This window comes from Ammospiza caudacuta, chromosome 14 (genome assembly GCF_027887145.1).
Source record: "Ammospiza caudacuta isolate bAmmCau1 chromosome 14, bAmmCau1.pri, whole genome shotgun sequence".
NCBI classification, from domain to species: domain Eukaryota; kingdom Metazoa; phylum Chordata; class Aves; order Passeriformes; family Passerellidae; genus Ammospiza; species Ammospiza caudacuta.
Genome location: NC_080606.1, coordinates 16,018,770 through 16,034,664, shown reverse-complemented (window position 1 = coordinate 16,034,664; position 15,895 = coordinate 16,018,770). Strand labels below are relative to the sequence as shown.

Here is a 15,895-nt window from a genome sequence, read left to right as displayed (position 1 = left end):
ACAGCCCCATTACTCATTCACACAGCTCTCCTATTGAGTAATTCACTCTTTAGCTTACACGTGGATTACATAATTTATGACCCTTGCTTGGCAAATTACTTAATCTGGAGGACTGGCACAGTCACACTGAGACAAACACATTTACCACCTGCTTCCTTCCTGAACAGTGCCACTCCTCCAGCATGGATAAAACTTTGGTTTTTCCAAGTCCTGAACTACACCATTCTTTAAAAAAACTACCAAGAGAAGGAAATGGAAGCACTTCTCAAAATTCAGGCCACTGAGCATTGATCTGTCCTGTTGCTTCAGAGACTTGTTCCAGGAGTGTTTCAATACTGCAGAGGTGAAGTTTTCCCCCCAACATTAATAAACCAAGTGTGACTTAGTCATTAGAAATGAACTCTTAAAAAGTACTTGAAAGGGAAGGAATTGACAATTTTCCTACAAATGAAAACAACAGACAAAAATTAAACTTAGTTTTTAAAAAGTATCTTATCACCCTTTATTGTCAGGTGCCTCACAGTGATATGACAAAGTATCACAATCAGTTTTATGTAAATAAAAAATTAATATCAACAAACTCCAAATCTCTCTATATTGAATACAATTAACCATAAATAAAACCCCCATGCATTAAGCTATTTCTGTATTATAAAATACCATGTGACCCCATTCTTTAAGACATCAATTTTTTCACAAATATATAACTTATATAAAAATTACAATATACATTCTTACTTTTATGTATTATTGCATTGTGAAATGAACTTAAGTGACTATTAAGGATACATTTAAGAGGCATTTCAAAGTGTTTCAGTATAAATTAATAAAACCATGTCTCACAATGAAACTTTTCCCATGTTTTATATTAACTTTTCAGTGTAACAGATTTGTCTATTGGGTCTGAAATCTTCAAGAGCCCAAGTCAGGCACGTGGTTACCCAGGACTCACAAGAGTGGCATCATCCAGATCTGAGTTTGCTTTTTTAAAGCCATTGCATAGCACCTTTACTAGAAATTACTAATACAGATATGTGGCTACAGCTCCTTGCAGTCAGGAGTAAAGTATTAAATAACCCTGCAGGTTCAGATGTCTGAACTGAAAGCAGAGAACACACCCAGCCAGAATACAAAACTTTCCATTCTTTTCTCACACTTTCTTCGGCTGCAATTAGGGAAGAGCTGTCTTTAACTGTCCCTGTTTCACAACCAAAACCTTCTAACTTTAACCCCACTGTGTGGGGACAGTAAACAAAAACTGGTGATATAAATGAAACAGACAGAAAATTACCCTGCCTTGAGGAGAAAGAGAAATCTCAGCTGATGAAAAAACTAAATTAGAAAGTGACAATAACATCAGCAGCATCACCATCGACCTTACAGCCCATTTTCTTCCACTCTTGGCCTGGGCAGGGACACCTTCCCTGTGCCAGGCTGCTCCAAGCCTGGCCCTGGGCACTCCCAGGGATGGGGCAGCCACCTCCAAACCTGAGCTGGAACAATCCTGTGCTGATCACTCCTCTCACCCACCAAACCATGGCACAGCCCAGGGACTCCTTTCTGTGAGCCACAGAACTGCATCCCTCCTGTGCTGTCCATCAGAGTGGGCAGGAACACTCATTCCAAGGTATGGTGTTTAACTCTGAGGTTTGGTTCCACCCCAGTGTTGCCCTAAGGAGCCATTAGAGCCCCAAATGCAGCCCCAGGACAGCTGTGGGCAGCAGGGCCGTGCACAGCACGAGCAGCACCAGGGCTGCCACGGAGCTCCTGCCTGCCCAGCCCAAGGGCATCTGAGCCCAGCCAGCCCCACCTGCACCTCAGACATGCCATGAGTGGAGATGCCCTCGGTACCTGGGCAGTGCAGGGCAGTTTCTGGCACCAGGGAAGAGGCTGTGTCCCAGAGCTGCTCTCCTGGAAGTGCTGGTTCACAACAGCAACCCTGCAGCTTCTCTCCCTGCTCCCACCAGACCAACCCCTGGGCACAGTTTTTCATTATGGCCTGAAAAATCTCACCACAGTAAACTCCTGCAACATCCAAGCAAATCTGCATCATCTTACCTCTCCTGATGACTTGCTGTGCTAGCACATCACTCAAAGTTAGAATTTAACAATTTAGAAGCAGAGCAGATGGCTTTTCCTTCCTGTTTTTATCCAGAATGTTATCCAAGGGAGACAGATAATACAATTTCTGGCATTCAGTCATGCACTTGAAAATGATAATTTCTTCACAATTTTCACTTATGTCTTCATCTGTTTCCCTGGAAATGGTATATGAAGCCCAGCCATCTAATTTTTCTACTCCTCTCTCTGTGATGAAACACTAAATGTGTCATGTCCAGGAGCTCTCTGAAGACTGATTTAATATCCTCTGATTGCTGCCTGAATTCTGACAGTTGCCTGGGCCTTTAAGAGATGATTAAAGAAACAAAAGACATTAAATCCTGTCAGCTGTTCCAGGCAATTTTCACTAATAGAATTCTTCTTTAAACTTCACATTTTCTGACTTCACCTTGCACTGGACTCTGTGTAAAAAAGACCAACACTTCCTAAAATTTGGATTTTAAAATATCAATTTGTTTCTGACCCATCCTAAAAGCTTTTCTTCTTTTGCTCATTCACCACTTGTGCCTTCTGCACATTCCATCCTCACAACTTTGCTGATCCCACAGGGACACCAGGAATTCTGCCTGTATTTCACTGGTCATTTGACTTGGCATCAGCAGCCTTGGAGAAGAAATCAGGTTGTGAAATTTCTTCTGGAGAGCAGGAGCAAATATCCCATCACATCCCAGTGCTGAGAACAGCAGCACTTCAGGCTTTAGCCTTCCATCCACACTATCTGCTCTCTCTCGCTTCCCCCTCAATTTTACAACAAAGCCCATATTTTCCTTAATTAAAAGGCAACAGAATGGAGAAAAATGGAGGATAAACAGAAGTACAGGGATATGCACCATGATCAAAGCAATGTTTGAAAGTTTCATGCCAGGAAACTTAATTTCTAATTTCATTAATGGAAAAACACAGAATTTCACAGAAATCCTACCAAAATCAATGAGATATTGCATACAAACTTGTGGATGAAAAAGTTGGCTGCCTACTATTTCTGCATTTTTACTGTCAGCAGTTTAAACCTTGAAACTACAAATCTCCAACTTCCTAAACACTTCTAATGGATTTTATATAAATTCAGTATCAGTTTCATGGTTTAAGCAATTCAAACACAGCTCTTCCAAGTATCACAAGTAGGTGAAAGCTGATGCATAGTCTAGAAAGGAAGTTTAGAGATCAGTTGTGTGGTTTTGCCCAACTTCACAGACATCTGACCACAGCAGAGGTGTGCAGGACAAGGAGTTGTTTCCATGCACCTTTGTGAAAGAGGCAAACAGTACCAAATTATTTTGTAATGAAAAAAGTGACTCTTTTACACAAGCTTTAAAGCCAATGCTGCTCACATGACACAACCACAGAGATTTTAAGGATACTCAGAGCAGCAGGAACTTGCATTTCATTCCAGAGATGAAAGATAAAAGACAAAGAAGCCTCTGCAAACCCCATCCCTCACATTCTTCATTCAGATCAAGGAACATCTGAGCCAAAGCAGAGATACTTTTGCATTTTCAAATATCCTTTGTGAAGTGACATTTATTAGCAAGTTTGGCACAGAGAAGCCCCACTGGGAGAAGACACTGACAAATCTTGTTTTCTCAGTGTCTCACTAATGACACTGAGTGAATTCCCACTGCTTATATGGAGTCAGGAACAAAATAAGCACTAAACAGAATCATGTAAGTCAATAATACAAATTGGAGATAAGAAAATATCTGATGAAATTATACCTCACAGAGTATGCATTGTAAAGATTATCCCTTCCCTTCTTCCCTCCCCCTTATCTGTAACATTTTGCATTTTGTAAAGCAGACTTGGCTTAGCTCCTGGTGCTGTACATGTCCACATCTTCTGGGTTGGACTGACCATGGTCTGCAAGTTTTGGATCAGGCTTAAATTTTGATTTCTTCACTGTTCCTGTTAGAGACAGTGAAGAAATATGGTTAAAAAGTATGTTTATTGTTGAGCTGTAAGGAAAAAAGCTTAGTGATACATGTTGAGAATTTCTGTACTACCAAACACTTAGAAAAGATCAACATCTGTCTGCTCCAGTCCAAAGGAGGATGTGTTAAGGAGGATGAGGGCAGGTTGGGACACTGAGCACAGCAGGGGATGGAGAGCAGGACCTCTTCTCACTCTCCAACACCCCTTCCTGCCCCAGCAGAGTGAGAGCAGAAATTGTGATGCTTTGCCCAACACAAGGAAAGGAAGGGAAAGTCTGAGGCATGGAAAAAGTTCCCTGGTGTTTCTTGCCCAGGAGCAGATCCCACAACCAACCCTGCCAGATGGCAAGAGTTCCAAATGCACACAAGCACCCTCAGCTGCTTGCACTTCTGAGCTTCCAAAAAGCACAAACTGAGCTCAGTGAAGCCCTGAAGCCTCGCACTCACTGAAGGACAGAGCACAGCTGACACATTTAATGATGCTGCAATTCCAGAGCATCTGGGGGATATAAAGGCAGCTTTTCTGGGGCTGTGCCTCCTGCTCCTGATCTGCTGCTTTTCTAGCTGCATCACTTGATCCAACAAAGGGTGTTACATTCTCCTGAAAGCTTTGCCCCACTTGGACTGAGAAAATAAACATCTCTGGCAACACAGATTCATTTAGGGCAGGGATATTTTTGGCTGTATTAAGGACATGAACTAATTCCACCTATGAAAGCAACGACAGATCTATAAACACAAACCCAATAAAGACAGTTTGGCCTGGAGCAAGTGTAAAAACAGATCAAAGCATTCCACAAACTAAATCAGAAAAAATTCAAGTGCAAAGCAAAGATGTGAATGCATACTACAGTGAAAATAAAGGAAAAAAAATACTAAAACCCTCATCCAAGTATGTTCTGCTTGCTTTCCAGAAAAAAGAAAAATAATTTCTGGTAACAATTCCTTCCTTCCAAGTGCTTTCCTTGTAACAAATAAAATTTAGAAGCTGCCCTTACAAAAGGTAACATTACTTTAAAACAAATTTAGTTCTCCTTTAATAGGTAATTCCACTGTTTTCTCTTAAAAATTGGACCACCAAATTTCTGTCTCTTAAACAAGCTGTTATGTGATCTAGTTGATTATCTCAAGCACTTAAGGTGCACCAGGAACCACTGCAGAAAACCCAGCACAATGAATCCCAACGCTTCATTTCTCAACTACACACCCCTCTTTCATTCCACTATGGATCCTCTCTGCACTGTTAGCACAGGCTAAAAGTAATGAAATCCATTTGAGACTTCAATTTTCTAATAATAATCCAAATTAAAACCTTTTTGTATGACTTGCATTTGGATTATTCTTTATTTTGGCCATTGAAAGAACCTGGTCTACATCAATATTGGTTCTCTGACGTTATTGAGAGAGAACAGCAAATATATAATTCTGTTATTATGACAAGGTCCACAGTGAGAAAATTATCACCTCCCTGAGGCTCTGAAATATGTATTAAATGACAGCATGTAAAATATGCTCTCAAGAATAATATGCACTGACAGCCTGCTCCAGTTTAGAGCAAGAGTAAGTGCAAAATTAAGTCAACTAATTGGATTTGCAAGTTGCCCTGAGATTACACTTGAAATGTTTAATTCACCTGATGAAGGCACTGGGTTTTCATTACTCCGACACTTTACTGGGGAAGATTCAGTTCTGTTAAATGATCCTGACTCAACAGCAGACTCAGGGTTGGCACTAGAAATTCCCTTCTTTTTCTTATCTTCTTGCATAATTGGTTTTGACTCTTGCTGCAGCTGTGAACCAAACATTAATAAAAGAAAGCACATGGGTATATGCTTAATACATTATTGCAAAATAAAGCTTTCAAGTCTGGGAGCTTATCTTATGAAATTATTTTCAGATATGACATCATGCAATGATATTCAACTAGTCAGCTGCACCCAAGGGGCACAGCTGGAAAAAGTAAAATTCATGAAACCCCATAGATCAGATAGAATAAATCCATGGAGAAGGGAAATTGCCATGAGTGAAGCTGTGGTTTTACCAGGGACCCTCCAAGACCTTCACGAGTTCATTTCCAGGTGAGGAGCCTTTAGCCTTACACAAGACTGAAACAGCCCTGAGTGTTTACAGAACACTTACTAGCCCTAGTTAGCAGGAGATGGAAAGATAAATCATGGGTACACCCTAGTAATGAGAAATAGTGTCCTGGGAAGAGGCTTCACTCAGGAAAAAAACCGTAAAGTTAATAGAAGTGTCTGTACCACATCAATTCTTGTTTTGCTACCAGTTTAATGACAGTTATCTGAATTTCATTTTCAAAACTCAGAATCTCAGAATTCCATTTGTGCTTCTCAGAAGAAGTAAAGGGTGAGGACTGCATGCCTATGAGCACTGTAAATTTAAAGCAAAATATTCCTACATATAACTGAGAAACTGAAATTTTCTTTGAAAAGAGCAATGAAAAACTACTGTGCAAAGCTGCAATTTTACTTGGGAAGTGCTATTTTGTCAAGGTTTTATAAATTTCCACTTGAGGAAAAAAAAACCTTTAATTCTGGGATTACCAACCCAAATTCCATATGTAATTTACAGAAGGTTCATATTGCCCTCTACTCTCTGCTGGCAAGGCTTCAGCTGTTTAATATGTCCTATTTTGACTGCCTCACTTAAAAACCACACACAAAATCCCCTAAAACAGAAAAAGGAGAGAAACTAGAGGAAATTCTGAGGAGAAGAATAATTATGTCAGAGTTAGAAAGCCTGCTCTGTAAGAGAAGGTTATAGTGGGGAAGAGAACCAGGTGAAAACCCTGATAATTTTCCATGTGTAGTAGGTCCCTATAAAGAGGTTACTGACCATTTATTCACCGTGGCTGCCACAAGGACAGGGCAAGGAGAAGGAATAAATCAGCCATGGACAATTCATATCACAGGGTAAATAAAGCAGACTTCCTGCAAGGGTTGTAGAGCAGCAAGCCACTCACACCTACTGTAATCCTGAGTGTCTTTGGTCTAAATTCAGGGGCTGCTTAAGACCAAAGCTTGAATCAAAATGGATCCTTCATGCCAAGATAAAAAAGGAGCTCTAAAGAGAAAATCTTCTCTGGTGCACCCTGCATGGGACTACTATTGAGAGGGGATCTCAATATCCACTGATGTGAAAACAATTAAACACTGAAGGGACAAAAAGATCAGACTGGGGTTTGTGCCTTGCTTAACACCATCACTAAACCTTAAAGAGCATCAGCAGAAGAGACCACAACTTTCTAAGCTCCCTCTCAAGGTGTGAGGTGTAATGACTTCCCAAGTCCTACCTTGGTGGCAGTTTCCTTGTCTGCCCACAGTGACTTCACAGCCTTGTAGGTCTGGTGACTTGCATAATGTAACTTTTTCCCTGTTACCTATTTTTTAGAAAAACATAATTAACAACAGTGTTTAAAATACAAAGACAGACTATTCAAATGAAATTAATCGTGTTTGCATGAGAACATGCTCGACTCCATCCTAAAGCATTGACCTTTCAGGATCTACTACATATTTCCCTTACACCAAGCAAATTGTAAATAATGTTCAAAGTGGTATTAGGAATCCACAGGGAACATTTCCATGCTAAACCCACCTACTCCAAATGAAATCAAACCCTGACCAGCAAACAGTGTGCTGGCAATGTTGGCACAATAGATGGAGCACCAGGTTAAAGGATCCACACTTGTCCCACTGTGTTGGAAATGACCCCAGATAAACCAGAACCTTACCTTGGCAATGACCACTGCCTGAGCTGGGTAACAAACAGCATATCCTACAGTAGTAAGCCCCAATGGATAAGCAATTTTCTTAAATCTAGAACCTGAACAAAGCCAAATATTTTGAATAATTAGACAAAAATGAAATGCAAATGAAGTAGTTGCAGCAATTAAATGCAAAGACAAATAATCCCAAACTAGGTTTTCCAATATTATGAAGAATGAGAAGAATTCTATCATTACTCTGTCTAGTCCTGCTCTGTCAGCTCTCAGCCAGCTCCTAACAGCAATCAGTAATGTCCCTTCATTTACCAGGAATTTATTTTAGTCCCACAGGCGTTTGCCAATGTTTGAGAAGAGCATTCTGACCACTGGAACTGTTCCAGGGCCCATACCCCCCAGGGCAGTGATGAAACAAGGCAGCCCCACCTCTCCTTGCCAGCACTGCACCAGCCAGGCCCGACACCGTGATCACAGCGGCTCTGGGAAGGAACTCTGGGGGGGGGTTGTCCAGGTAAACATAAGCATCTAAAAATGGGAAAAAAGACAAAAAGAAGCAGGGCAATTCAGTATTGGTCATTTTATTTCCCACTTAAGAAATAAAGGTGAAAATTTTGATTTTACTGAGAGTTTATAGATGAAATGAGACACATATGTGACTTGCCTACCTTTTCCAAACTGAATAGAATCCGTTATTCCATTTTTAATAAAGTTATAGACACTCTACAAGGAAAGAAAAACAAAACCAGAAAGTAAAATCTCTGTAAAAGTAGCTGTTCACACAGATCTCAGCACAATGAGACAAAGAAATACTGTGTAACTTTAAAAAACCCAAACCAGTGACCTTCTAGAAAAGGTGTGCAGAGATCTACCCTCTTTGTGACAAACACTTATACTTTTAAAACTTACATTAGCAACTAAAAAATTTAAAAAAATCTCTGTAATGTAAGCTCCCTTTCAAAACTGAAATCTCATCAACTCTAGAATAGGGAAACACCTGAATGCCAACTGTATAGGAAAACTCAATTGTAAAATACAATCTTCTCTTTCCTAGAGACTTTCCCAGGAAAACTGAAAGAACAACACCGAATTTGCACCACCAGAGGTCACTGCTATTCAGTGGCAGGAACTCACAATGATTAATGGCATTACAAAGTTTGGTACAGATTCATAACAAGAGTATTTCAGTCATGCAGTCACGGACAACATTTTTACAGACCAATGGAATCAAAATTTACAGAAAAAATGAAGACATTTTGAATTTTGTTTTCAACTGTTAGGGTCTACAGTTTTTGCAAAAGGAAAACACAAAATTTTCTCTGGCCAACTGCCAGGGTGAAGCTGCTGTTTCCCAGCAGGTACAAAAGCAGGGACAGGCACCAGTTCCCTCTCCAGCTGGAACATGCAGTAACAGAGCTGGAAGGAGTTTCTGATGGCTCCTGAGGAACAGCCTGCTGCAACTGAAACATGGGATGCACTGTTTGTCTTTTATGTCAGGCACTGCCCTTTGGAAGCAGCTCCTTCTCCACGGACTGCACCTGCAATTCCAGACTCCAAAACACCCTCAAAGTTCTCGCAGCAAGAATTTACCAATGTAACTCCTGCTGTAGAAGGAGGGCTCGTTTTTCCATCCAAAATTACCTTATGCAACACAAAGACCTGCCAAAAAAACCCTCCAGGGGGAAGTAACCCGGCTTTTCAGTAGTTCAGTGCTGAGAGAACTGCAGGAAAGGCTGGGTGCATCCCTTACCTGGCACCAGCCGAAGTAGCGGCCGGTCGTCCTCCGCAGAGCCGTGAGCTGCTGCTGCAGCGGCCCCGGCTGCTCCTCGATGTACCGCGACGTCAGCGGGGGGGCGCTGTAAATGGGGAGCTGCAAACACAGAGAGCCGGGTAAAAGGGACACAGCCCTGCACACACAGAGAGCTGGGGAAAAGGGACACAGCCCTGCTCCTGTGAGTGCTGCACACACAGAGAGCTGGGTAAAAGGGACACAGCCCTGCTCCTGTGAGTGCTGCACACACAGAGAGCCGGGTAAAAGGGACACAGCCCTGCTCCCTGAGTGCTGCACACACAGAGAGCCGGGTAAAAGGGACACAGCCCTGCTCCTGTGAGTGCTGCAAACACAGAGCTGGGCAAAAGGGACACAGCCCTGCTCCTGTGAGTGCTGCAAACACAGAGAGCCGGGTAAAAGGGACACAGCCCTGCTCCCTGAGTGCTGCACACACAGAGAGCTGGGCAAAAGGGACACAGCTCTACTCCTGTGAGTGCTGCAAACACAGAGAGCTGAGCAAAAGGGACACAGCCCTGCACACACAGAGAGCTGGGTAAAAGGGACACAGCCCTGCTCCTGTGAGTGCTGCAAACACAGAGCTGGGCAAAAGGGACACAGCCCTGCTCCTGTGAGTGCTGCACACACAGAGAGCTGGGCAAAAGGGACACAGCCCTGCTCCCTGAGTGCTGCACACACAGAGAGCTGGGTAAAAGGGACACAGCCCTGCTCCCTGAGTGCTGCACACACAGCTGGGCAAGAGGGACAAAGTTCTGCAGCACCCCTGGACCTCAGTGGGGTGCACTGTAAATGGGGAGCTGCAAACACACACAGCTGAGCAAAAGGGACACAGCTCTGCTCCTCTCACACACAGCTGAGCAAATGGGACACAGCTCTGCTCCCATGACTGCTGCAAACACACACAGCTGAGAAGCAGGACACAGCTGTCGAGTGCTGCAGTTCAAGGGAGTTTTCTGAGCCTGCAAACCCTCAGTGTTGCCCCTGCAGCACACAAAGCCTCCCCATGGAATTATGAAGTTCCAGAGTTCCTACTGACCCTACTCAAGTGGACTTCACTCTTTGGAAGTGAGAACTGAAACAATGGTGTGGGTTCTTAGAAGCAGAATTACTCAGTGTGAAGCAAGGGCATGTGTGTGGATGTGTGCACTACTACAAATTGCACATTAGAGAAGGACTCATCAGCCAGTATTCTATTTTCACCTTTTCTGACTTCATTTTTGAAATACTGTAATAATGAAAATCAGATAAAACTTCACCAATTTAACATTATAACACTCTGTGGTTTATTTGAGCCATAGTGGTCAGTTATTTATTATCATATATTTGCTATCTATTTCAGATACTGTAATTCAATTGACAGAGCTGCTATTCTGCAGGTTTTTCTGTATTATTTTAAAGACCAAAAAAGAGGAAGATTCATACCTTGTCTGGCTTCACCAGCTGACTTTTTGATTCCTCTTCTGTTGCTGCATATACAGTAATACATATCAATGGCAGCCCAGAAGAAACAGCTGCCAGCTTTGCCACCTGGGACAGAGAGATGAAAACAGGGAGTTTTAATGCTGAAATTAAAATTTCCCTTTGGATTGATCAAATATGGGATTAAACAAGTCACTTTTAAAGCCTTTTTTAAGCATTATGCCTTTTAGAAATGTCTTCTGACTTATACAAAGATTTTCTTAAATTATAATGGTAAAGAAAAGGTTGAAGAGCCCTGAACAGTTTTATGTCTAAAATACCAGGAAAAACCAGCAAAGCCACACTGATGCCTCCATCACCTGTTAGGGTAAATTCAGCTGTAATTTACTCAGCATGCAGGAATTCCATTTCTGAAGAATTATTAAAGAAAAACTATTTTAATCTATCATAATTCAGATTGCTTATTTCCATACAGCATGCTACCAGAACAAGACACCAATTTTCAGTAGACACTAGAAGGAAAACTGAATTTAAAAATGATAGAGCATGAGAAAGTTGCATTGTTCACTTAAAAAAAATAATGTATTTTTAAAAGTCCCAAGGGATTCTGTTCTCAATGTAAAGGAGAAAGCTACACAGGGAATGATCAAAGTGGTCCAGCTCCTGACTGACAGTAATTGCTTTACTTTTGGGTGCCTGCAGACAAACACATAAATGTTTAAAGATCCAAGGAAATAGCTGCACTGGCTAACATTTACACTGGCAGTTATCCCAAGAGGGTTTCACTCTTTCTACTGAAATCACAAAGAACCAGAGTGAAAGAAAAAGCAACATCACCTTGACTACACTAAAGAGGCTTCACTGCACGGAGCTGTTCCTTATCTAATCACAAGGTGCACTAAAAGACCTCAGTGAGCTAAGTGGTTTTTAGTACTAATTTATTGAAATTATTTTATTAAAAGTTGCTTATGAGGAATTATGTATAAAACAAAGAAAATCATATATTGTTTAGCTAAAGAAACCAATAAGTCTTTTACCTATGACAACTTCTACAGAAGTTACTGACAATTAAGAACTGGCAGGATCATATTTTTCTATCAAACACTAGGAAAGAAGCCCAGAGAAAAACCCCTGCAACAGGCTGGAGCTGTGGAACAGCCTGGGATTGCATGTTCAGCCACCAGAATGACTCCAGAACATCAGCTGATAACTGACAAATAAATAAAAATCTTCTTTTTGAGGAACCCAGGAAATTGCTGTGGGTACAAAAGCCAGGTGACATTTCTGGAGATGAATTCTGCACACACACAGAACTGAACATCACCAGAAGCAAAGGTCAGAGTAATAAAACATTCCCTGTAACACCACTGCCAAGGTCCTGACCTGCAACACTGACAACCTGAAGGTTTTTCCCCAGAAATAAAAAACACACCCAAGACAAACAGACATTTTTGATGAGAAGCCTGAATAGCAATTATTTGCTGAAGAAATGCATGATATGCTCTCTAGCAGAAAATTGTTACAGCTATACCTCTTAACAGTAGAACTGGAGTAAGACCAATCAAAATATAACAATAAAACTGTCAAATGTACCGGGATAATTTTGGCTTTAATTCTTTGCATTTCAAACAATCTGTTTCAAAGTGTTGGAATCTTATCAACAATCAAAAATACAGATTCTATTTAAAAAAAAAGTTAAAAAGCTACATCACTACAAAGAATTCACTAACCTCCACTCAAAAGATGCAGAATACAAACTAAACCATAATAAAACCACATAGTTAATTTATGCTAATCTCCAAGATATTGTTTCCCACTGAAACTGCAAATTCTGTGTGCTTGCTTCAAGAATTGGAGCAGGAAACTTGCCCTGAAGGCAGGAACTGCCTCAAAACAAAGGGAATCAAAGGATGGAGTATATGTAAAAATCTGATGCATGGATTTATATAAAAAAATACAACTTCTGTATCACAAAATGGGAATCTACCAGCCAGGGTAAAATAAGATTAAAATTTAGCAGCTACCTCGTGTCAAATTTTCCACGAAAATATGTTAATTAAAGAATAAAGAGTCACAGGTATATGACTTTCTCCTACCACTCAGATGTCTTGAAGCAGATCACAAAACTGTCTCACATCCTTTTGCTTTATTTTCCCCACAAGTTACACGAGATATGATTGGCAAAAGCTTGTAGGCCAAAGCCAGTATCCTAATTCAGGTATGTCTTTATAAATCTCTGGTGACAACCACCAAAAACTCCCCCACAAATGGAACAGATCCTTCAACTTCACCTCAACTCCCTGACGCTCCACGGATTTGGGTTTAATCTTGGTAAGTGACCCACAGAGAGTGAAATCTTAAGAAGAATAAAAGTCTTATTAATAAATATTTCATAGTAAATAGTAAACAACACACATAAAATTATGTCACTTCACTAAAGGTACAGAATCATTCAGATTTGTGAACTAAGCCAACCAAATTACTTCAAGATCACCCAGGCAGACAGCAAATGGTTTATTTTAATTTCTGTCCTCATTGGTACCATCCTTTACTTTTTAAATGCTTTAAAAAAGTAAATATGAAGATTCATGTGAGAGCAACCTATTCATCAATTTGATTGCCAACACTGGAAAACCTGTCTAAATATTTGTGAGAAGGCTTAGATCTTTACATGCATGTTGTTCTGTTTAAAGACACTGTATTATTCCTACAACTCGCGATATTTTAGATACTTGTAACCCTGTTAGCTCGTAACAGCATGATTTTAACAGCCTTGTTTCGGTGATGTACAGCACCACTAGCACTTTATCGTGTCACTACCAAACTATCATCTTGATATCCCTCGAGCTGAAGGTGTTTCGGGGGCTGCGAGTACACGGAGAAGCACCAGAAGAGAAACCCCGCTTTTATTCCCTGTTGCACAATTTAACACCGCTCGAATCAGCTCCTTCCCCGCCAAGTCCCACAGCACCAGAGACCTCTCCCTGCCCCACTCCGCCACCTGACCCCGGCTCCCGCAGCACCGGGGGCTCCTTCCCGCCGGCACCGGCGGACGCGCGGGCGGGCCGGGCGCTCCCGAGGGGCCGCACGGAGCCGCCCCGGTTGTCCCGAGCCGGCGGAGGAGCGGGAGCGGAGCCTGAGGGGCAGCGGAGCCGCGGGGCCGGGGCAGCGCCGGCCTGAGGGCGGGCGGACACTCACCTTGGCCGCCATGTTGGACAGCGCCGCGTACGGCGCGCGGGAAGGGCCGCGCCGGGCGGGGCCGAGGGGCCGGGGCGGGACCGCGCTCGGGCCGGGCGGGATCGCCCTCAGCCGGCATTGCCCGGAGGCGGGCGGGGATGGGTTGCACTCAGCCGGCATCGCCACAAAGCGGGCAGGGATGGATTCCCCTCTAGCCGGGGAGGGCATCGCCTCGAAGAGGGCAGGGATGGATCCCCCTCAGCCGGCATGGCCACAAAGCGGGCAGGGATAGATTCCCCTCAGCTGACATCGCCTCGAAGAGGGCAGGGATGGATCCCCCTCAGCCGGCATGGCCACAAAGCGGGCAGGGATAGATTCCCCTCAGCCGGCATAGCCCCAAAGCGGGCAGGGACGGATTCCCCTCAGCTGGCATCGCCCCAAAGCGGGCAGGGATGGATTCCCCTCTAGCCGGGGAGGGCATCGCCCCAAAGCTGGCAGGGATGGATTTCCCTCAGCCGGCATCGCCCCGAAGAGGGCAGGGATGGATTCCCCTCAGCCGACATGGCCTCAAAGCGGGCAGGGATAGAATCCCCTCAGTCGGGTCGGGCATCATCCCAAAGCGGGCAGGGATAGAATCCCCTCAGTCGGGTCGGGCATCATCCCAAAGCGGGTAGGGATGGATTCCCCTCAGCTGGAGCGGGCATCGTGCCAAAGCGGGCAGGGATGATCCCGCTCAGCCGGAGCGGGCATCGCCCTCAGCCGGCATGGCCCCTAAGCGGGCAGGGATGATCCCCCTCAGCCGGCATGGCCCCAAAGCGGACAGGAATCCCTCTTAGCCGCGGCGGGCTCGCCCTAAATCGGGCAGAGATCTGTTTCAGTCGCCATCGCCCTAGGGTGGGCAGGGATCCCCCTCAGCCGGGATCGCGCCCCGATCGGGCGGCATCGCGCTCAGCCGGGATCCCCCTCAGAACACACAAAATCCCCCATAAACACACAATCTAAGTGCAGATAATTCGTTTATTGAAGTCCAAATTTACAACGGAAGTTTACAACTTTTTTTTTTTCTTTCCCCAAAACAAAAGCTTTGTTTGAATTTAGGAAGAATAAATGTTTGTTTTTGTTTTTGTTTTTTTTTTTAATAATGTACAGACTATATCTCTTAAATAAGTTAATATCTTTGAAAAAAGAGCAATATGTTCCTTTTTTTTAATGTTGCAGTGCAACTTACGACTTACATGTCTGTGCAATGTACCATGAGGTATATGCCCAGTGAGCAACACACAGTGAAGTTTTCCATTCATAAATTTTCATTGTAGACACACAAAAAGTTAACAAGTTATTTATCTGTGATAGAAAACGCAGCCGGTTACAGTAATTCACACAGAACTCATCTGGAAAGAGGGAAAAAAGAAACCTAATGGTCATTGCCTATAGAAACTATTGGATTATCTTTCAACATAGACAAGTATAAAATTAAAAATACTGTTGTGAAACTGAAGAAATACTGTGTTATCCAGGGGTTGAAACCTCGTTTGACCTGTATTAGTCTAGAACCATTGGTTTTCTCTCTGTAGCATCCACAAGCTGAGGGATTTACTGTGGTACTGATGGAGCATCTGCTTGTCAAAACATTAAGCATGATGGGCACTATAGAAAAGTTGCAGAATGCTCAAAAACGTACAACTCCAGCATTTCCCTGGCACGGACAGGTGGTTTTCC

General features: G+C 43.0%; 1 protein-coding gene across 1 annotated transcript; it reads right to left on the bottom strand.

The window, feature by feature from the left end:
- Positions 1 to 473: 473 nt before the first annotated feature.
- On the bottom strand, positions 474 to 14,210 carry APOOL (apolipoprotein O like). Its single transcript, XM_058814043.1, has 9 exons — positions 14,198 to 14,210; positions 11,003 to 11,107; positions 9,542 to 9,661; positions 8,460 to 8,514; positions 8,221 to 8,319; positions 7,804 to 7,895; positions 7,363 to 7,449; positions 5,683 to 5,839; positions 474 to 4,023 (listed from the first exon to the last, which is right to left on the bottom strand). Exons 1-9 carry the CDS (start codon positions 14,207 to 14,209, stop codon positions 3,926 to 3,928), a joined length of 825 nt encoding a protein of 274 aa, XP_058670026.1. The 5' UTR covers position 14,210; the 3' UTR covers positions 474 to 3,925.
- Positions 14,211 to 15,895: the final 1,685 nt, after the last annotated feature.